At 41.8% G+C, this 22,881-nt stretch overlaps 2 protein-coding genes across 3 annotated transcripts in view; one reads left to right on the top strand and one right to left on the bottom strand.

The window, feature by feature from the left end:
* Positions 1 to 1,907: 1,907 nt before the first annotated feature.
* cd28 (CD28 molecule) lies at positions 1,908 to 9,107 on the bottom strand. The gene is made up of 6 exons (XM_029529789.1): positions 6,497 to 9,107; positions 6,333 to 6,406; positions 4,357 to 4,607; positions 3,225 to 3,375; positions 2,953 to 3,131; positions 1,908 to 2,422 (listed from the first exon to the last, which is right to left on the bottom strand). Exons 2-6 carry the CDS (start codon positions 6,403 to 6,405, stop codon positions 2,318 to 2,320), a joined length of 759 nt encoding a protein of 252 aa, XP_029385649.1. The 5' UTR covers position 6,406; positions 6,497 to 9,107; the 3' UTR covers positions 1,908 to 2,317.
* Positions 9,108 to 16,444: 7,337 nt separating this feature from the next.
* raph1a (Ras association (RalGDS/AF-6) and pleckstrin homology domains 1a) overlaps positions 16,445 to 22,881 on the top strand; it is a 42,110-nt gene continuing 35,673 nt past the window's right edge. For both annotated transcript variants that reach the window (XM_029529788.1, XM_029529787.1), the window contains exon 1: positions 16,445 to 16,675. The gene's annotated coding sequence lies outside the window, so the exon portion shown is untranslated. The remainder of the gene's footprint in view (positions 16,676 to 22,881) is intronic.

Raw genomic sequence — 22,881 nt, 5'->3', positions numbered from 1 at the left:
AGTTAATTCAATGCAAACAAAGATCCAAAACCTAAAATAAAGTCCTACACCTTCTAAAGTCTGTCTCATCGTACAGGTTCTACAACACTCAGATGGACTGTGGCATCCGCCCAGGACTGAGTGGCCCACCTTCAGCCTAACACCCCCCGTGGGCCTCCGCTGCAGGTTTTTTTGTCTAATTCTGTTTCTTTTTTACTGATGCCCTCTAGCTGCTGTAATACTGTAAATTTCCCCACTATGGGACGAATAAAGGAACATCTTATCATCAGGTCCAATAAATACTTAATAATAATAATAATAAAATGTTAAAATACTCAAATAAAGAAGAAGAAAATGAGTCAAATGAAACATTTTTGCAAGCAGTATTTCATTTGTCCATTTTACCTCGACAAGCCTTTGATTGTTTGGAACTTCGGAGTCAGCGGTGTGAGCCCACATCCTGTTTTTCAGGTTGTATGTCTCAGTGAAGTTTTGATACAAACCACAAACACAATCAGCCAATCCCAGCCTGCTCTGTCATTGCTGAGTCTGTGAAAGATGGGATCTGGAAAAATATTTTTAATATGTCAACAGAATGATGACAATTGGAAGCAACATTTGAGGCAGAACAGTGACGCCTCAGCAGCCAAAAACTAAATAAACTTCAATCTCACGGCAGAATCGTGTTGTTTTCTTAAAGTTTTGTAGAATTTCTCACAGCGACGTCCTTTAAATTGTGTTGTTTTGCATGAAATGTTTCAGGAATTATCACAAAAGTTTATGTTCATCGCAGATGATCCATAAGAACTTTGGTGGTCGCGGATACTTTCCCAAATAATCAGGTCACACTTTCAACGCTCAGCTGTATCTGAAGTTGGTGTGGATCAGCCCGCTCCCTCCAGCCACATCTGTTAGATCCTGTGGACCCTGGACTGACTATAAACTGCATATACAGCCACTTTATGGTGAAGCTGATGAGAAGCAGGATTTATCTGATGGCTGAATGCCTCTGTGAGAAGAAATCAGATGGACCATCCAATAATTCCACCTGTTCCGTTGATTTTGAACAGCGGCGTCGAAGCCCCAGCAAAATTCACACATGCCTCACATGAAGTAATAAAAACTCCAAATTTCAGGCAAGGCCGTATAAAATCATGCCTTTCTTCTAACTGCACCGACATTGAGACTGACATGCTTGAAATAAGCTGTGAAAACTTGAGACAGCCGGAGACATGGACAGAAACTGATCACATCAGCAACATTTATCTGGGTCAAGTTTTATCAGATGAAAAACACAGCAAGACTTTAGGTCTTTGTTTATTTGACTTATCTCAGGATGTGGTGCACCAGTTATGACGAAACTGGCTGCTTGTTTCGGCTGTAAGCACGCTCGGACAAGTTGCTATGAATTAGTGTGAGTAAGTAAGAAGTAAAACAGCGCAGCAGTCTTAATGGGTGAGTGCAAAATCAAGCCTTTTGCTAGTTTTCAGTCTTTACCTTCTTCAGTTTCCAGGCTTCCTGTTTCTGACCTGTTCACTCAGATATCTCTGGCTGTTTTTGGAATCAGATCCAGCTCTCAGGCGTTTTTTTCTGAAAAATGAAAACCTTTTCATTTTCTCTGATTCATCGCAGCTATGGTACTGTGTGTGTCTGCTTTAGGCCCCCGTAACTCATATGATTCATCCTCTGCTGTTGAATTTTGTTGTATAAAACTTTGGATTAAACCCTGAAACTTTTTTGAACCTTTTTTTTGTGTTTCAATTTTTATTTAGATTTAGCTCCATGCATAGTAATTATTTCTTTGTGGAAATGTGAAAACAAGGAAACAATAAAACAGAGTTTGGGATTTTTATCATCCATCTCTGATGTGGGAAGTCGATTTATCCACAATCCTTGAGAGAAAAAAAAAGACTCAAGAATAATTTGAAGTTAAGAAACTTTACTTAAATGAATTATCCATCATGGATATATAAAATATACAGCAACTATCAATATGCTCACAGGTGAATAAATTCACTTTAATGATCCAAAGCATTGCATTTCCTCAGCTTGAACATTTAGTCAACAGAAACATCGAACATCAAGTCTTCCCAGCAGCAACTGAACTCAGTGGAAACAATTTACAAGCTCCAGCTTCTTTTTTTTATGTCATTTGAGTTTACAACAACGTAAACATAAAATATGCACAAACACCAAAATGTCATTTTGGCGTCCTTCTATAACAAAAGAAGAACCTCAATCAGAACAGGCTGATATTTAATAAATGGCCAGTACTTAAATACACGGTATTCAGTGCTGAGAGGACTCTGCATTGTTGTGTTGTTTTGTTTTTGTTTTTTTATATACTGTTGTCACAAGAAATTGCAACAGCATCCACCTTGTAAGGGCCGCCGGGCACCGATCTGATGAGTTCCCTCCTCCTCACCTGTTGATACTGGCGAGTCTGTGAACAGAAGAAAAAAGTAAATAAAATGATTCTCTAAAGACTTTTATTAGATATAACACACCGGAGCATTTAGCATTCAGCCAGGAGGCCAGTTTATTTGTGTACAAGTTAATATTCAGTTCACAATGATAGTTTATAAACTGCAGTTTTGGAGCCTCTAGTGTTTAATTTGTCTGTCGGCCATCTTGTTTGTTTGATTTTTTACTCACACCAAGATAAACCACGTTTGGAGGAGAAAGTGGAGGTGTTTCACCAACACGCGCTCACGTTCCACCGACCAGTCACAAAGCGTGTCTATTTTTAACTCTGAGGGCTGCAGCTCCATGTGGCTTTTAGCTTCAGGGTGGAGCTTTTTTATTTCTGATTCACAGAAGATCATTTGGTTTCACACCTACTAAATACGCCCTCCACCCTCTCGCTCTCTCTCTCTCTCTCTCTTTTTCACTCACTCGCAGTCCTGACTCTTTTCGAAAACAGCAAAAGATAAAAGCAACTTGAATAACTTGATAGAGTGATAATTGTCTGACCTGAAGGTAGATGATGATGATGAGGACGATGATGACCAGCGTTACCAGGACAACCACAGGAGTGCTGGCTGATTCTGTCCTCCTGTCAGCCTCGCCTTGATCCTCGTCCTCCTCCTCTCCTTCGGCACCGTGGTGCGCCGTCACCATGTGATGCTCCTGAACGGGACACTCAGAGCGCTCTGTGGGCAGAAGAAAAGTCAGGTTGAAATAAAGAGTCAAAGGCAGGCAGAGGTAGGTGCATTGTGGGTAATTGTTCACTTTGATTATCTCACCTAACACGTGAACGAGAGTGCCGTTGCCTATGAACTTCAGGTACGGCGGCGGGTACAAGACCTCAATCCCACAGCGATAGATATCTGTGTCTGTGGCTTCCAGGCCTGACACTGTCAGCTCCACGGCACCTTTAGTCAGTTCAGCAGAGCACTGCAGACACAACACAACACAACACAACACAAACACAAAGTTGGTCAACCTTCACTCCTCCATCATGCCGGTGGTTCCTCTGAGGCACTTTTATCGATTTAGAAATTATTAGAAAATAGAATTTAGAAATGAAAACAACACAACAACAGCAGTGTGTTTTGTTCTCTTTAAGGTTGTTGTTGTTTTTTACTCTGCCATATTTAAAAATCATATTTTAATCGCCTAATTGAATGTTTGGAACAATATGTTATTCTCTGACAGGTCATCCGTCAGGTATTGTTGCTAGGTGACATCTAGTGGCTGTAGTAACTATGACAGGTGCAAAGTGTGGTGATTTTGTAACCATGACAACAGAGGAAGCGCCTAACACCATCATCATTTTATTAGTATAACCAAGTTGTTTATCTTATTATTGTTTATTTTTGTAACCATAACAACCAGCCTGTTATCACCTAACTATTATTCTGGGTTATAATGTAAAAATGACCTGTTTTTTTTTTTTCATTGTTTTCAGCTTGTAAATTTACACATAAGAGTTAATCTAATGGAATCAGATACACAATGTCCCTCTGAGGGAAAACACACAACATCATTTCAGTTTTGATGAAAGTTGTGTTTTCACGTGTCATCTGCCTCTTATGGTCAGAAGCTGGCAGATAAAATCTTTTGCATCAAAATATTATGGTTTCAACCGGGAAATTACTAGAAAAAAAAAAACCCAACAACATTGATATAACAGATATTGTCTAATTGATGAGATCAGCTGAATTTGACATATTTGTATTTTAAAATGAAGATTGTGATGTTCCATGTATCTACCTGAAGAAAAGACAGAATCAGGGATTTCCTTTTACTGTCATTATTTAGTTTCATTCTTCCCCTCTGTATGTGCCGCATAAATAAAGTTATTATTATTCATCCCTGCAGCACCACAATGCTTTGTTTCTGGCACTTTTGGACATTTCCATATTGCAGACAGACCTGTTGGCTGTTCTTCCGGTCGGTGTCTGCGAGCTCGGGAATGTTGAGGGTGGACAAGCACAGCTCCTGGCTGCTGTGGAGGCCTCTCAGCAGAGACACTCTGACCTTTTTGGGGTCCGGGTACGGGTACTGGGAGCTGTGGCCGTTGGACAGCTGGATCTGGTGGAAGAGGGGTTGGGGCTGAATGAAGCACTGGAGTTTTGCTGCACCGTCGACGGCCGTCACAGAGTACGGCTGGATCACCTTCACCGCTGAGGGATGAGAAAGACCAACAATGATGACGAAAGTCTGATTATTTTCTTGGATTAGAAAAAAGGCAAAAGAGAGAGGCAGGGAAAGAAGAAATCATTTACAATACTGAGAAAAATCTCATCAGCCAGTTTCCTCTGGTGTTTATGGGGAACATTTTTAGTTTTCAAGTTGAAGCTTTAGACGAAGAATGACTCCTTTTGTGTTTGCAGGGTCTGTGATTATCCATGATTTGGTGTTTGTGTGATGAACTGTAGGAGACGTCAATGTATTTTAAGCTTTTTGCTGCAGTCACTTTGTTTAGATGGCAGAGAAATTACAGAAAATTTTTAATTCAAATGACCTAAAAACACAGATTGTTCATCCGTGTTTTGATGAAACCAAACTCATGCACCTTCGAAGACTTTACTCCTTTGATGTTACAGTTTCTGGTGCGCAGTGGAAAATGTTCATTGACAGCAAAAATGTCAATGACTGCATCATATCAATGACACTTTTTTCATTATTATATTTATTTTTTTACTTTCCAAATTACTCAGCTGCAGACATGATTCATTTGACCTCTCGGTGCTGCTCTGACAGAGCCTTCACACCCACACGGAGATAAAAAATTTTGGCTTCAGCTCTGAAGACGTCCTGATCCTGCAGAGAAGCTGTGGCATTCACACACGCCCCCGACGCCAAATAACGGCTGGAGATCCCTTAATGCAGGCTGATTGTTGTCTCAGAAAACATGTTCCACTTCTGCTGCACCATCAAGCGAAGACAGAAGGTAGCAGCATAACGGACATAAAACCACCATCTTAAAAACATTAGAGCTGAACACTCCTTTGTGTCAGTGAAAGAGTGATTGGGGGGGTTTAGTTTTCCTCCTTCACTCTTGAGAGATGCTGCTTTTTTATGTTTTGTAGTCAGAAAAGTCTCATCCACCCTTGACATCCAGTTTCTTCAGCAGTGATTGAAAAAAAAATATCTTTCTTGTTCATCAATGAAGATGAAAAACATCGATAGCACTCATTCACCTGTGCAGTGAGGATATTACAGCTAGGAGCCTGCTAGCTTAGCTTAGCATAAAGATTGGAAACCGATTGGGAAATAGCTAGCTTGGTTTTTTTAGCCTGGTTTCTGTAAGTATGAGAACATAAATGATATATACTGCTTCACGGTGAAACTGAGCTATTCTTTAGGTAGTCTTTGTGCTAAGCTTAGCTAACTGTCATTGGTCCCACCCATCCACCAAAATATTCAGCCTGAAAATAACAGAATTTAAACTGAAAGTAAGACAGTGGAAAATGTAAATAAGAGAATTTCAACTGAAAATAAGAAGTTGGAAAAAGTGTTTTATTCAGTGTCAGAATCTATCATTTCCCCCTGAGCCTTACTCACCAAAAATAAGTTATACAAATGAATCTATAAATGGCCCACTCCACCACCACAGATGAGTATTTTTTATGTGAAATGTGAAAAATAATCCCAGTCGTCACGTTTCATTAGTCTTTTGTGTGTCTGTATAAAGTTTGGTTTTAAGCTCAGACTAACTAATGTTGTGAAAGCCATTTTACTTACTAACACAACCTGATGTACTGATCCGTCCTGTCTGAGGAAAGTCAGGATTCAAGTTTCCATCCTCCATCAACTACTGAGTGCTAAATCTGGACCGTGTCAAAATAATAAAATCAAAGTGTGACCCAAAAATGACCATCAGCAGTAAAAGTGTTTCCACTCACCACTCCACACAGGCAGGCTGAGGCTGAGGACCGACAACACAGTCCACTCCATCACACAGTGTGTCAGGAACATCCTGCAGTATCCAGCACAGAATGAATGAATGCACAGACGCTCACGCAGAAAAGAATTTTCTTCAAAACACAGCAAAAACAGTGAAACTCACCTTTATAGTCGAGCTGCCAGCAGGGATGGAAACTGTGCGCCACAGCACAGGAAATGACGATGGTGTTTTGCCGGTAAAGACAGGCGACGGTTTTAAACTGTTGTGGTTCTGCATGGAAGCTGAGTGGTTTTTATCAAATTAGTTTAGCCCGAGTTAAAAAAAAAAAAAGAAAGAAGAAGATGCACAAAAGCTAAAAAAGTTGATCTCAAACTGCGACAAAGACGCAACAAAACAAAAACAATCCTACAAAATATTTCTGGCCATGTCCTTTTTTTTTTGTCCTTTGGTTCGTTTCAGTCAGTTGATTCAAAGTCAAATGAAGTGAAATCTATTAAATCTGCTGGCCAACTACTGTTGTGGGGAAAAAAAATTCTCAACTGAAACTTCTTCATGTGGAAACTTTTGCAGCGTTCATATTTAGTTAATCTTCCACTGAATTTTCCCTACAAGATTTTGATCGCAGTGTCTTTAAAGCCTGCATCTGAAGACGATGGCTGAGTTTTCACGATTGTTCGAGATTAAACAAAAATGTTGCTGTAAAACAAAACCTGAATAAAGGAGGATTCCTTCAATGATTTCACCGTCTCATGAGAATTATGGGAATGGAAGATTCGTTTCACACAAATGAGGTGTCGTCTGCATCAGTGGACATTGAAAACATCTGAGCAAACAAAAGTAGAGAAATGTAAGCAGATTCAGTCACGGAGAACGTTGCCAGATGCCAGACGCCATCATTACCTTTAAGAGAGAGCTGCATCGTATTTTCATTCCACTTCCTTCTTCGTTAACTAACCAAAAGGAATGTGGATTTTGGCACCGGAACAGCCTCAGATCTATCTAACCTTGAACTTTGCACTTTTTTTATTTTGAAATTCCGAGTGTGATGCAATCAGATCTCAAATTCCGAACTCCAGTTTCAATCAGTTCATCGACTTTGGGGGGATTCAGAAACGTCAATGAAACTCAATTAATTGACTAATCAATAAAGAGGCTGCCAAAAGCGCAAAATAACTTATTATTTTATTCCTCGACCACACCGAAAGTGCTGATGTTGTGAGATTCTGCTGACGTCACATCTGTGTCTGTTTTGCCTGGAAACACTCTGCAGGGTTAAGCCCCAATCGCACAGAGCTGACTGAAGTTACAGTCAGCACTTCAGTCTTCAGTCACACGGAAAACAGTGGTTTATTTCTGCTGCCATCATTGTTTCACTCTGGTTTAGAAGAATGTGAAAAATTATCATCAGCACCAATTGAGATTTCATGCATCGTGTGGAAAGTTCATCTAACGTAGATAAAGTCGGTGCACTTTGCACAGCATGCAACCGAATGTGATATTAAGACTGAGACTTTGGGGATTTATAACTAAGTGAAGCTGATGACTTTCTGGCTGTGACAACTTAATATGTCCCTGAAAAAGGCTGTTAAAGGCAGGAAGTGGTGTATATTGTACAGATGAGGGGTCCCAGTACTGCTCCCAGGGGCACTCCAGAGGGGAATAAGCACAGAAAGGAGATGAGATAAGACTCAGGTCGAGAAAGGGATTTGCCCAAGATGCCTGTGTAGGAAAGTACAGATGTCTGGATAAAGTATTCACTGTATCCCACTGCGACTTCAAAATAATGAAACTTATCAACCGCACCGACTTCACCTCCTTCAAGACTCAACTCGAAACACACCTGATCTGCTCTGTATTTGATCCATCCCGTCTGATTCCTGCTTCCCCCTTAAACTCTCACTGCTATTCTAAATGTGATGTCAATTGTGTGTTATTCTTATTTCACCAACTTTTGTATTTGAGCACTTTTTGTCCATTTCGCACTCTTCTTGTCTGTAAAGCGCCTGAGTTCTGTTGAAAAGCGCTATCCAAATAAAATGTATTATTATTATTATTATAGAAAAATGAATCAACATCCACGTTCAACATATACTCAACTGAGATCAAGAAAACTTTGGAAACTGAAAAGTGTGAAACTTTAAATTTTTGCTTTAATCTCAGAAAGTAAAAACTTTCTGCTTTCACATAAAAACCTGTGACAAAAAACTGACATGAACATTTTCACGAGCGGTCTCTGTGTCCTCAATGTGGGAAGAAGAAGTTGCGTATTATTCTGTGTATGGAGTCCTCAGTTGTCCTGAACAGTTAATTTGGATTTGAATTATAGGAGAAAACTGGAGAACCTGTAAATTCCACACAAACCAAGACGAACTCAAACCCAAAGCTACAAAACTAATTAAACTGAGTTCAAATATGTAGTCTGCCAAACCTGATTACAGGTCCAAATGCGGATTTATTGCAAATATTAGACTCATTTACATCAGAAAAGGGTAACAGTTGGAAAAAGACGATTTTAAATCTTTGTCTTTTGGGATGTGGTCGAGTTTTGGCTTTGATCAGCAGTTTTCGTTCTGTTCATTTCCTGCGAAGCCATGAGAGCTGCTCATTTGACTTATTTCAGCTCATTTATTATTGTGCTGGCAACTTGTGTTTTCCATTTAGTAATTTCTAAATAATGTTCCTCACACATGAGACGGTTCTGACCCGTTCAGGATGAGATTTGACTCAATGTGAGAGAAAATTACATTCACAACATTCACAAAAAAGAAGAAATTCACATTAATATGGAAACTACTGAAGTCAGAGTAAAACCATGATCTTATGAAAAAGTTGATGAAGATCTTAATATATAAATCATTCAAAATAAGATATTCAAATATTTGTGTACTCAGCTCAGTCAGATGAAATAAACTAAGACAGCAGACAGGATTATTTATTTTCTAACATTTTTTGATGCTTCTTTTCCTACTTCAGACCAAATTAACATCAGACAACTCAGTAAAACACTGATAACCACTGACTCTTTTCTCACTGATAGACCACCAGGGGTCAACTCCACTGGTGTGTAAAAGAAAGTCAGGTTGTGTTGAAGTCTATGGGAAACTGTCCCTCCTCCTCCTGATGAGTTTATGGTCTCAGTCTGAAATACAACTTGATGTTCACTTTTTGAATGAAGCTCCATTTAGGGGGAAACGGAGCAGGAAGGAGGGGCGGGGCGACTTGCTGTGACCTGTGTGATGGGCAGGTCAGATCCACCCATCAGTCCTCCTCAGCTCCAACTTCCCTGGCACTTGGTGACTCGATGGTTGACGTCACGGGGCCTCGACACTTGGACATAACACAGACAGAAGCGCTGTGGTCAGGAAGCAGATTTCCTCCGACTGACTGACTGACATGACTCCACCTTTGGTCAGCTCATCTGTTTCACATTTTCTGAATGAGGCAAATGCTAAACTTCAAAGGCGCTGAAGGTGTTACTGACCGCTGTCTGACTGTTGGACGTTTGCTGTTTGAGTGGGTTGTGTTGGTTTACATTTAAAAACAGTTTCTCTGTTGCAACATGCTGTTGCCTAATGTGTGAAGTATTTCGGTTTGGCGTGACAAAAGTAAAAGTAGAACAAAAGTACAGATAATTATCGTTTAAGTGACTCCTAACTCAGTAACTCTTCTTCTGTAGTTTCCTGTGCTCACCAGGTCTAGTGTTGGCGTACACATTTGTGTCTTTGTCGTCTCTCCTCAGCTTCCTCTGATGAATACAGGAAACAGAGGGAAAAAGAGGGAACAGCTTTGTGTCACAAATACTTTTGCAGGATTTGTCTTTTTTTTTTTTTTTGACTGACAAAATCACTCCTCGTTTTCAATCTTACCCATATAATGATGGCAATGCAGGTGATTGACAGGCTGTAGACCAATAAAAGGCTACAGCCCGCCCACATGACCATCCCAGGGATGAATGGAGACCCGTCCGGACAGCTCTGATTGGATTTGTCTGATGACAAAGGCTGCTGTTCTATGAATAGGAATTGATATATTTCCCTGCATTACATCTTCTAATGATACAAAAAATGAAATATAATTGACCGTATTAGTGAGTTTTTGGTCTTGTAATTACCGTCCACTTGGACCTGAGTGGTGTGGCAGTCTGTAATAAATGGCGGAGGATAGATCACCTCCCTCCTGCAGACATACACTCCACTGTTGGTAGCAGTGACCTCAAACTGACCGCTAAACAAACACCCTGGAGGATTTATCTCCTACACAAAGGAAAAGAGACAACATACGATGAAATTATGGAGTACAGCCGCCCACTCTGAGCTCATCATCCTAACACCTTAAAGAAATCTGTCTTTACATCAACGTGACAAGATGGCGTTCGTTCACCAACGGCTGCTCGGTTATATTTGTAAAGGACTCTAAAGCGTGATATAAATCCTAACCTATATACCATAGGTAAGGATTTATATCACGCAGATTGAATTTTTAAGAAATTCATGATTGCAGTGAAGTTCACAAAGGTCAGTCTGATTATAATCTCTGTACAGCAAAAGGCAGGGCTTGTGTAATAGTAACGATCATTAAGTGTTGAGCGTGTTTGACCTAACAAAACCGAAAAATGTGTGCGTGCCGCTCAGTGTATCAACCACATCCTGGATGACTCCCTCCTATGAAATCCAGTCTAATAAACCTGCCTCTGCTGCAAACTGCTTTGTTGAACATAACTGACTGTGATGTCAGGTGGAGGATGGAAGAAGGACTTCACATCTGCAGCCATGTTGGAGGCTGAAATGCCGGTTTGTGCTGCCATCTATTGGACAGCCACTGCACGCTTGGCCCACAGGCCTAAAAAAAATCTGCACAACTCTTCACACACACAATCAAAAAAAACCCACGCATTCATGAAATGTGTGTGCAGCGTTGTGCTGCAGCAGAATTGAGATACTGTGGCTTCACTTGAGGTCAGACGGACTGAACAACCACGTGAAAACGTACAGTAGTGAAGCGAAGTGTGGAACAGCTGCGGTTGCATGCAGCGGCGGCACCCTGCAGGAGCCCACCAAGCAACCAGCAACATGGCAAATAAAAAAACGACACACACACACATTTCTCAAGCAACAACAAAGTTTTGTAACACACAAACACACACTGATGCACCGACCTTATCCAGATGAATGTGTTTGATGCAGCTCTCGTTGAAGAGCAGCTGGAAGTTAAGCTTCAGGTCGTCGGACTTGACAGACGGACAGGAGACGCTGATTTTACTGAGTTTTGTCACCGAGATGGTCTGCTGGACTGACAGAATACACAACACATAATTAAAACCTCATCACATCAAAAGTTAAGTGTGTCTACTGTGAGCTTCAATAAACAAATAAACGAACGCTGAACTGTGACAGCTGAGCAACACAACTGACGGTTTGTTGAATCCTTTCTGGAGTTGTCTCACTTCCTTTTAGAGGAATGATGTGATGTGAGATTTGATACAATTTTTTGTGGTTTCACAAGCTGTTAAACGCTGGAGTCTGAATTAGTTTTCCTATTTTCTTACAAACAAAACGAACAAATAATGAAGTTTTTTTTTTATCCATACAACATTTATTCTGTATATTTGAAAACTGAAGCCGAAGTTGTTGTGTTTCTTTTTCTCCATTTAAATATGAGAACACATTCGCAACTCACCAACATCTTCATCTAAACAAGAGGAAACGCCAAACCACTAACCAGCAACGAAGCTGCGTACTGTAGCTGTTGCATACATTATTGTGTTGTTGATCTATTTTTTACTAAACACATATTTGAGAGCTTTATTTGTATGCTGGTTGACAGATTTCAGCATGTGAAGAAGTTTAATATTTAAACAGCAGTTAAAAAGTAAAATGACACTTTTCACATACTTACATCAATAATTAAAAAACAGTACAGCAGGCTATCAGTCAGAGGGGATCAGCATTGATTGTGTTATCTAACAACCTCAGTGTGCCTTTTTTCTTTTCTTACACTTTCTTGCATCCTGACACTTTTTACTCAATAGTTAAACGACGTCATCAATCACAAGATTTTAAACCAGGAGCTGCAGCAGGACAGAACCACACCAGGCAGGTATAAATCACACTTTGACTCCAGGTTGTTTAAGTTCACAACACAAAGTTAGCCGTGGAGTTATTAACTGCTACGCAGACGACACTCAGGTGTTCTGATGTTTAAAGTCAGTAAAAACTAATCAGCCCGTCAAACTCCACGTTTTGGAGACATAAAGGTTTTATAACCTGTGATGTTTCACTTCTGAATTCATGGAGAAACTCAAAAGACGTCAGAGAGAAAAAGGTCTAATCGCACGAGGGGATTTTTTTGTGCTGGGATTGGTTGGAGGGTTATTTTTAGAACTGACCTGACTTCCCTCAGTCTTCATCTGCTGTCAGCTGGTTTTATTATTATTATTATTATTATTATTTTTATTATCAGACAAAGGTGTCTAATACTTGTTAAAGTTTTTTGTTTGACACTTTTTACTCAAGTAAAGTATCAGAAACCTTCAGGATCAAGAGCTCCCTTTGATAGTTTTTATCTGATTGTGAAAGAAAGAATCAAATTGTGGCTCCGCTTCCTGTTCTGATATTACAAGTTAGATTAAATCTGGATACCACAGTTATTGTATTAAACTATTAAAGAGATATACCAGATACTGATTGTTTGCTTATTTGTTGATCTGCATCCTTGTTTGTCCCAATGGACAGAACAACTACAATAATTGTAAATATCAGTGGATCGGTGAAAAGCCAAACGAATGATGTGTGGACTGAAAGGGGGACAGAGAAATCAAAAAAAGCTAAATCTGAATCCTCAAGATCTGCAGAAAATCACCTGACATTGAAGAGAGGAAATATGAAAGCAAGGAAGCCTGTAAGGTCACTGAGACACTTTTTCCTGACACGACACGAGCACACGAAAGCTCCTGCAGTCATTCTGAAAGTCATGGTGATGCTTAAAAGGGACAAAGAGACAGCCATGGTTTCCTCTGAGCACACATGGAGTCGGCTCTTCTTACCTGGACAGCCCGCGGCCTCTGCGTTGCCCAAACACGCCATCAGCAACCACAGGATCATTTTGTCCTCCTGATCGGCTGCTGCTTCCTCTCCACCTGCCGCCCAATCTGCGCCGTTCATTGACACAGAAGAAGCAAGAGTGACTCTGTGCGTTTGGAACACTTCCTGTGTGCAGTCGTGAAACCATGTTTTATGCAATGTTGACACACTTGCACAAGCACCGATGGGGAGCGATAAGCCTGCACGCATGTTCACACACATGCTGACATGTTACTCCCTCTGAACTTAAACATACACACATTAACAGTAACTACACCACAGAAACATTCTCCCCACATGTTCAGGTGTGCAGGTTCAGTTTGAACACAAACTGGCTCCAGATGTGACGGAGTGTGAGTAACTAATCTGAATCTGAATCAGAGTCAGAATCAGCTTTATTGGCCAAGTATGTGAACACACAAGGAATGAGATGAACAAAAATAGATAGACAGAACATAACAAACATTCAACAAAGAACAAGGACAAATAAACATTTAAAATGAAGGAGGCCTCACCTTCACACAGTCTCCGCTCTTGTCTTAGATGGTTTAAATAATAGAATTACGTATAATGTCGCGTTCAAAAAGCCTGCTAACTCTGGATATAAAATTCATTTTTAGGGGAATAGTTAAACGACATCATCAATCACAAGATTTTCAAACCGCCGGTATAAATCACACTTTGACTCCAGGTTGTTTAAGTTCACAACACAAAAGTTAGCCGTAGAGTTATTAACTGCTATGCAGACGACACTCAGGTGTTCTGATGTTTAAAGTCAGAAAAAAATAATCACACTTCACATGTTTTGGAGACATAAAGGTTTTATAGCCTGTGATGTTTCACTTCTGAATTCATGGAGAAACTCAAAAGTTTTGCCTCCCAAGACATCAGAGAGAAAAACATCCCTGAGGCTTCATCTGCTGTCAGCTGTTTTTATTATTATTATTATTATTATCATCAGAGGAAGATGTCTAATGTTAGTGAAAGTTTTGTTTAGAAGCACTGACACTGTTACAGTGAAGTGACGATGTTATTTCATAGATTCATTGAATCACACTGAAAGTGCCTTCTGCTGCTTCTTTGTATTGTCGGTTGTGGTTTCAGCCCACAGCAGACCACAACCACGCGAGACCCCAAAGTTTCAACCCCTCTTCCTCTCTGTGTGAGACTGAGAGTAAAACCTCTCTTTCATATCCCCTTTTCATGAAACCGACTCACTCTGATGTTTGAATTTGTTGAATTTTGATCCTGCTGGTGAAAAGAGAGCAGCAGAGGTCGAGTTGGAGCCACAGACCCCGGCATGCACGCATCAGACCGGAAATATCAATGAACAGAAAGCAATTACGAGGAAAACTCGTAATTCCCATCAGCTTTAAGCCAGCAGACGGGGGACGTCCCGTTTCAACAGACTGAACTTCCAGATTGAGGCCTTTTGAAGCCTCTCTGTCTGGAACGTGACCTTTGGTGGCGTGTGACATGGAAATCTTTTTGTAACTGAACATTTGAGGTCAGTTAAAGTTGTGGTTGAGGTTTTAACTGTGAGTTATTTTCATATGAATACCAATGAAAAAGGTAAAAAGTCCTTGTTTAGGCGGCAGTGACATTTTGTCACCGGCTCAGTGAGGCAGAAAACAAAGACTGTGGTTTACAGCTGCAGCTCGTATCGCCTCCTCTTCCTTCCTCCTGCCACCTGCCTGATTGTTGCACTCTGGGATGCTCTGCAGCAAGTTTTCATCGTTGTCTCTTCGAATGAAAAGATAATGTCCTGATCATTAATCAGGAATACCTGACTGAAAGTAGTCTGACTCAACAATCCAGTAAATTACGCTTTAATCTTCAGCTCGTTTTAAAACCAGTCAGACACATTTCTGCTATTTGGCCTCGAGTCAATAAATCACCTTTAACAAAAAAGTAACTACATTTTATGGAATAAGATGTTTTTGTTTTCAGTCTTTTTTTATTTTTAGCTTTCTTCAGTTATAAAGATCCAAATCAATGAATAGCACAATATATCCATTTATTTAGAAATTAATTAGTTATCTTGAAAAGATCAAATAACTGAACACATTTGTACAACACATAGAATGTATTTATTTATTTTACATTTTATAGGTTCTAGATTTTTTATTGTTTTCATTGAGACAGAATGGGAATGTTTACTTAATTTCTTTTTTTATATATTTTTTTTCCAATTCTACTTTTTTTTAAAATTATTATTACATCAGTATTCTTATGAAGTGCAGCTTGCTGACTTCATGTACTTCAGACTGTTTGGTGCTCAGATGTGATCAGATGCAGCAGCAGAACACAGACAGACTCAGGCCAGCAGAGGTCAGGCTTCGATATGAAAAGCTGCTTTAAGAAAACTGGGACAATTTTAATATCAGCAGAATTTATAACGTCACAAAAAAAAAAGCATCATCCAGCAAAAATCAATAAAATAAAATGAGAATAAATTGGATTAGAATAGAATAAAGTTAGATGACGTCATCGGTTCTGATTGGCTGGTTTCTGGGTTGGGCAGGACAGGAAACAAGGCTCCGGGAACGCGCAGGGTCTGGATGCACGCTCCCGCTGAGGTGGGGGGGATCCGGTTCGGCTGGAATAGTTAGTCAAGTTAGATTTAAAAACACCGGAAATCCGGCAGTCGAAACTTCAGAATAAAAAGCAGAGTTGATAAATTAATATCACACATTTCTGTTGGACTCGATGAGCAGATTTTTTTTGTATTTCCTCCGTGTGGATTCATTTGTTGTTGTTTGTCATCACGTTTTGATCGTTTTGGTGTCTTATACAGATTTGGGCTTTATGAACAGGAAGTTACTGATAATACAGAATTTAATGGAAAAGGTGAGAAATCAAAAATATGATAAAATAATAGGATAGGTTTACTTTTTTATTTATTCTTTTTGTTTTCTTTACCGTCTCTGCCTGTTCGCCGCTTTGACCTCGGGTTTTATTGTGAAAATCCGGCCCAGACGTCATCAGCGCTTCCTGCCTCTGCCCTGACTCCACAGTGAGGCTGCTGGGAGTCAGAGAGGCAGCAGGGGAATCTGGGAATCTGGGAATCTGGCAAATCCGGGAGCGGGACCGAAGACCGGCACGGATCCCGACCAAGCCTGGGCCGACGGACTGTCCTCTGTGTCCCCCCTCCTCCCCCCGCTGCTGGCTGCGGTTTTCTTCCTCCCCCTCTCCCCCTCTCTCCCTCTCTCCCTCTCTCTCTCTCTTCCCGAGGACCAGGATACCTCCCAGGATCCGCACCGTGAGTAGCCCGATCCCTCCCTTCACCTTAATGCATCTCTCCTCTCTCTACTTACCCCCCTCACCCCCCTCATACCCCCTCACACCCCCCCGGTCCGGGTCTGGACCTGTAAAGGTCTGATCCGGACCCGCACCGCAGAGAGCGGCTCCTTTAATGAACATCCGCCGCAATAAAAGCCAATTAATTAATTAATTAATCCGGTCAGAGAAAGAAGGGGGGGGGGGGTTGTTATATATTTACAGCTGGTTACGTGCATTTTATTTTTTTTGGGGGGGGCATTTGCCCAGTTGGTGCAGATTTGCGCCGTTATTCTCTGGGCATGTGTGCTCGGTCAGACGCAGCACGGCCTGCACACTCCCCCGGCCTGGATCCTCCGGGAGGGCGGCGGAACATTTTGCTGCGGGGTGGCGGGGGGGGGGGGGGGGGGGGGGGGGGGGGTTATGTTTTTGTGTTTTTGTATTTTGTGTGTGTGTGTGTGTTGCATGTAGCTCGGACTGTGCTGAACTGACACAACCAGCCAAGGCGTGGCATTCACACAGCGTTACACGGCCATGGGCGTGCTCCCCCCGCAGCTGCCTCCATCCAGTTCAGGGACAGCTTAATCATCTTTTTAAATAATATACAGACTGGGGAGGGGGGGGGCATTTTAAATTCAGCATCATCAGACATGCAGGCCTGCCATCTGTCTGTCTGTCTGTCTGTCTGTCTGTCTCACCCCCTCCTCCTGCTGTCTTCCTGCAGGTAGGCCCGTCCTCCCTCTGATGCACCTCGAAATGAGTTGTCCCAGCAGAGTTGTTGAACACAAATCATCAGCTGGCATCAGGAATTATTACATGGAGCTAAAGGGAGCGTAAATCTGTTTAGATGTCATGAAGGTTACCAGGTTGTTCTGCCTCCCAGCAGTTAGAACGCCGTCCTCATAATGGTGGTTTTGTGACCTTAGAAGTGGCGTTGCTGCAGCGTCAGAGGAGCTGGACCCACATGAACCCAAAGAAGTCCAGTCTGGAGATCAGCTGATTGAGTGCTTCATTACCAGATTGCTTTAGACTGCGCTGGCACAACGCTGAGGGATTGTTGATGGCCGCCGTCTGAGTGCCATTCAAATGAATAATGCTGATTTTCACGCAGTGATGTCATCACATCCCCCTCTGGGCCAGCGAAGTACAGAACTTCAGTTTCCATATCCAATTATTGAAATGGTCCTGCAAACATTTTGTGCCAGGGTTTAAATTTAATCAAAGGACCAGCGCTGTCGCTGCAAAAAGGTTCATAACGCAGCCAAGAACATTAACGCCCACCGCTTTGAACCCAAGTGTGACTGTGATGAAAGCCGCGGTCCTTCAAATATTTAAAACTCGCACGATGCTCACCAGGACTAATGCTGGTGGGTCGTCTCTGAGGGCTGGTATCTTGTAACCCGGCCCATCACCGCAGAGACGGTCGCGTGCAGCAAAGTGGGGCAGAATTCAGGAGCGCTGAGGGTTAACTGGAGTATAAAAATCCCCCCCCCTGCCCTACTTCAGCTGAACGCTGCTCAGCCAGCTCCACTGGAGTTTTACATCTCCAGGCTTCCTGCGGTCGGCCTGCGCTGCTTCTCCAAATGATCAAGCGGTATGACTTTCGCTTTGTCGATTGATTTTTGTAAGTGGTGTTCAGGAGCAGCAGCCTTTAGAGGGTCTTGTTGCATTTCTCATGGGAGAATCAAAGTCTTGAGTCTGGAAGTTGAGTCCTTCAGTTAGAGCAGGGTTTGCTTGTGGCCTGTGGCGTTAACCAGGATGAGAATTTACAAGCAGTGGACTGACAGCAGTCTGGTCTTTGTTGTCCAAGGCTGTCACACTTCTGATGTCAGCTGGCTTTTTTGGTTTGAGGTGATAAACGCGCAGCTTCGGCCCCCAACTTTGATGCAAAACCTCCGTTTGAGCTGCTGGTTAGTGAGTGGAAGTAATCGACAGGTTTATGTTCCCCAGAGGGAGAATTTCCTGCCGCAGCACCCCTCGATATTTTAAGACAAAATGTCAGTTTCCCATGCTGGATTATGCTCTGTGAGCGGCCGAGGGCTCCGCTGTTTTGCTCAGGGGCACTTAAGTAGATATGAATGTCTGCTGAATTGCACATCTGCATTTCCGCGAAGCCAGCGAGCGTTGGCCGGCTGCGCTTCCTCTGGCAGCTCTGCAGTTATTCTGTAAACATCGCATCAAATGCACGAGTTGCATCTGTATCAGCTGCTCTGCTGCAGTTTGTCAGTTTATTCTCACCGGTGGCTGCAAGAAGTCAATCCAGGTCACTATTTGATGCTGTTTTCCCTCTTCCTTCCTTTTTGTCATGCACTCTGCGTGTGTGTGTGTGTGTGTGTGTGTGTGTGTGTGTGTGTGTGTGTCGGACTCTCACCAAGTGTATGGAAAAGTCATCCCTTCTTCTCTCAGGAAATTCCTCTTTGTCCCAGGGGTGAGACAGACAGAGAGGGTGTGAAGGAGCAGCAGGGCCGCAGATTCATATTCAGTCAAACCTCAACGGTCTCGCCAAAATAATGCAGCTGAGATTATAGAGTCACAACTGTAGCTAAAAGGAAACACTTATGTCCTCACACATTTCCAGCATCCATTCCACCACGTGGATAAATCGGAGTAACCTGGAACAAAAGTGCACAGTGTGTCGTGTAATGCAGCACCGTCTGTTTTGCTGTGTCAGTGCGAAGCCTGCAGAGATGCACGCACGTTAAACCGCACCAGGACTGGAGGGAGAAAGTGGAGATTGTGTGTCTGCTGTGTGTGTTTTCCATTCATGGCTTGGTCTGTGAGATCGCTGGGCAGTGACGTACAGCTGATTCTTTTTAATGAAAACACACAGGCTTTATGGCTAAGTAGCCTAATATAAGCTCGCTGTTGTGGATATCAGGGAGGTTCAGTTTGGCTCTGATTCATGAACTGTTTATTTTACATTATCAGAACTTCGATATGCATCTGTGATATCTGAATTGATTGATTTGATTGCACGTTGTGCTGCACACACACTCACCGTTCTTCACGGAGGAAAGGATTTAATTTTATGGCGGTTTAAGTCACTCAGGTCTCTTGATGTTTTGTTCGGTCCACCGGCGTCGACTCAGCAGCTCAAAGTCCACTTCAGCGGTGGTAAAAAGGTGGTAATCGTAATTCATTTATCCTGTCGGCGCAGGAAATGGACTTAATGCCAACTCTCCAGTTACAAGCTCCACTTATGTAACCTTTCCCTGGTTCAGATCCTGCCATACAGCTGAAATAAACTATCAGCGCAGAAAAGGGAGTGAAAATGTGGCACCTTCAACGGTTTTGGTGCGAAAGAGCTTTGTGCAGCACAAAGTAAGAAGGTCTTTCTGAAAAATTTCCAACGCTACGGCAGCCCAACTGGAACTGTGCAAGGCTGTTTCTTTCAGCTGGTTGTCCAAAGTTGTTCAGTGTACCATGAAATATCTGCATTTATCACCTATTGAGCGATCAGCGGGGACTTCCACACTCCATTTTCACTAAACTCTACTGCGCTCACCCATTCTCTCACAAACACGTTGACAGCAGACCCATCTGTCATCGTCGGACTGGCCTTTGGGAGTCGTGTGTGATTCCACTGAATCGGTTGACTGTCCAAAAAAAAAAATTCCATAAAGTTTGTGTCTGTTCTCCTTTTTAGTCGTACCTGTCAGTCAGGTAGTCCGCTCTTCAAACCGGTTCTTGAGAACGCTTCAGATGTTGCTTTCTGATGAGAAGCAAAAAGGGTCGATTACACAATAAGGACAACTCACACCAATAACCAACCACACTAACTGATTTGACTGACAGTTTTGAGGATGAAGTTGCTTTCAGGGAAGCTGCAAGATGCCGAAATGGAGGCCAATCAGTCAGCATCGATTAACGGGATAATTTAAACAGCAGACACACTAGTTGTGTACTCAAAGACAACATTTTGGTTTGAATTTTTTAATAAACTCGACATCCAACACAGGATGTCTGATTGTATTTTAAATTATTGCCAAAGTACATACATAAAAAAAAAAAAAAAGTGTGCTGCATCAACAAAAACATCACAGACAGCAGCGGAGGGCGTTCTGAAGTTTTCAAACACAACACGATGAAACGTGACATTATTAATTTAAAAAACAGCAGCTGCATTTGTGTGCTTCTTTTAAGTGCTGCATCTGCATTTTGTGTCCCGTATCGTCTCACTGATGTTTAACAAAAACAGACATTGCTCCTCATGCAGTCAAGACCTCGGTTAAGTGGGAGTCATATTTTCTTCAAAGATGACTCTTGATCATATTTTTTTTTTTCTTCATGCATGTGTGATCACTGAAAATGATGAATCCTCACAAAAACAGGTGGACAACACTTGTAACAAAAAACAAAATTGTGTGTGTGTTTGCAATGACTCAGCCTGTATGTGTGTGTCCGCCTCCTACACACACACAGGAACACACCATATTAATGGCGTATCCAGATGAGGTAATAGTCCTCTCCTTTTGTTAACTGCCCTGTAAAGTAAACATCAAACAGTAGAACGATAAAACGTCCCGATGGTGCGTTCGCTGTCTGCTCTACTAAGAAAATGTGACTTTTCACAAAAACAGTTTGTGTATTTCTGTGGTATGTGTGCACAAGGAAAACCCCCCTCAGGGTTCAGAGGTCAGGGATGCTGTTTGGGAAGCTGGTGTTTTTCTGGAGGACATTCCTGTAATAGTGTGGTGACGTTGTTACGGAGCAAAGACGTTCGTTTGTTGATACAGTTGTGACGTACAAAAAAAATAAATACATGAATAAAAATCCTACCTTTAAAGCAGCGCAATCCAAAGACGGAAAGCAGTTACGGCTCAGATATCAGTCATTTTTCCGCAACAGGAGAAAAATGTCTCAAAACTGGTGCACAAGAATTAAAGTAAAATTTTGATTTGAAGTTAACAATCTGACCAGAAAAGCTTTAAAGACATTTGAAAATCTGTCAAAACTTTTAAAAGGCATCTGGCTTTTTGATATCCAACAATTTTCATCTTCTGTCAGCCAATCAGAAGACAGTGCCAGAGCCTCTGCTCTGATTGGCCAAGCGATCAATTAAGAATACGGAACTGACTGCTTTGTTGTGACATCATATTTATTTTCAAATGCAAAACTCAGCTGTTTAAATGCAATCAAATTTATAGCTGAGCGGCAGATTGAGAACTTGCAGCATCGTGACTTTGTGTTTCATTTCTGCGGGGACGTGGATGTGTGGATCTGGTCTGCGTGGGATTCTACACAGACTCCCTTCATCAACAAAACACCAGTTCAAATGCAGTTTTCAGCTCCGTCTCCGTCTCTCTTTAATTCCAGACAGATGTAGAGCCGTTCTGGCTGCTGCTGCTGTGTTAGTGCACAGCCTGCGTTCTTGGAAAATTGAATCTCATTTTACTTTTTTTTTCTCTCTTTCTTTTTATTCTGCTCTTTTGCTATGTTGTGTTTTTCCTCTTGAGTTGTATCGCTCTAGCCAAGCCGATTTTCTCTTCTCCCACTCTCTCTCTCTCTCTTTGTCATTCTGGCTCTATGTCCCTCGGCCCTTGTGGAGATCCAGGGGCAGGCTGTGCAGCTGGGGATCAGGACTGACGTTTTTGACTGTGCTGAATGGAAGCTCGTTCTCTTTCACTTGTCTCTTAAAGTTTCTGCTGCCTCTGAAAACTCAGCTTTAGGTGTGGTTGAAGAAGAATTCAAATTTTGTACTTAAGATTCAAATGAAAGCAAACTTCAAGGACTCACAAGTAAAAACCCAGATTCAACATTTTCCTGCTGTAGCTGATTTACATAGTTTTGGTACTCTCCGAACTGACATGCATATACATGAAGAAAGTGCTGCACAGAAATGACGAAGATTTCTGTTAACGTGTAGGAATCTTTTTTAACAGTGAAATGTCCTAATCATTACACGTAATGGTAAAACATGTAAAGAATGGCTGTATAGATCAGCTGATTTTACTAGAATCACTCGGTGGATTCGTTCATGAGGCCACAGTAGTTTTCTGTTTGCCCCAAAGTCATCTTTCCTGAGCTTTGACGTGTGTATTTGCACGAGGTTCAGACCGCACAACCATGTGGACGGTTCGTTTTGCCAGGAGGACTTTTGTTTCATTCATTTGCCTTTTTCTAGACTCTCAGCTGTTAGATCAACTATTAGCTAGTGAATTTAATCAGGACTTGACAGGACATACAGGA

The sequence above is a fragment of the Echeneis naucrates genome, chromosome 21, assembly GCF_900963305.1.
Source record: "Echeneis naucrates chromosome 21, fEcheNa1.1, whole genome shotgun sequence".
Taxonomy (NCBI): domain Eukaryota; kingdom Metazoa; phylum Chordata; class Actinopteri; order Carangiformes; family Echeneidae; genus Echeneis; species Echeneis naucrates.
The sequence above is the reverse complement of the archived record's forward strand: the minus strand, read 5'-3'. Positions and strand labels throughout refer to the sequence as shown.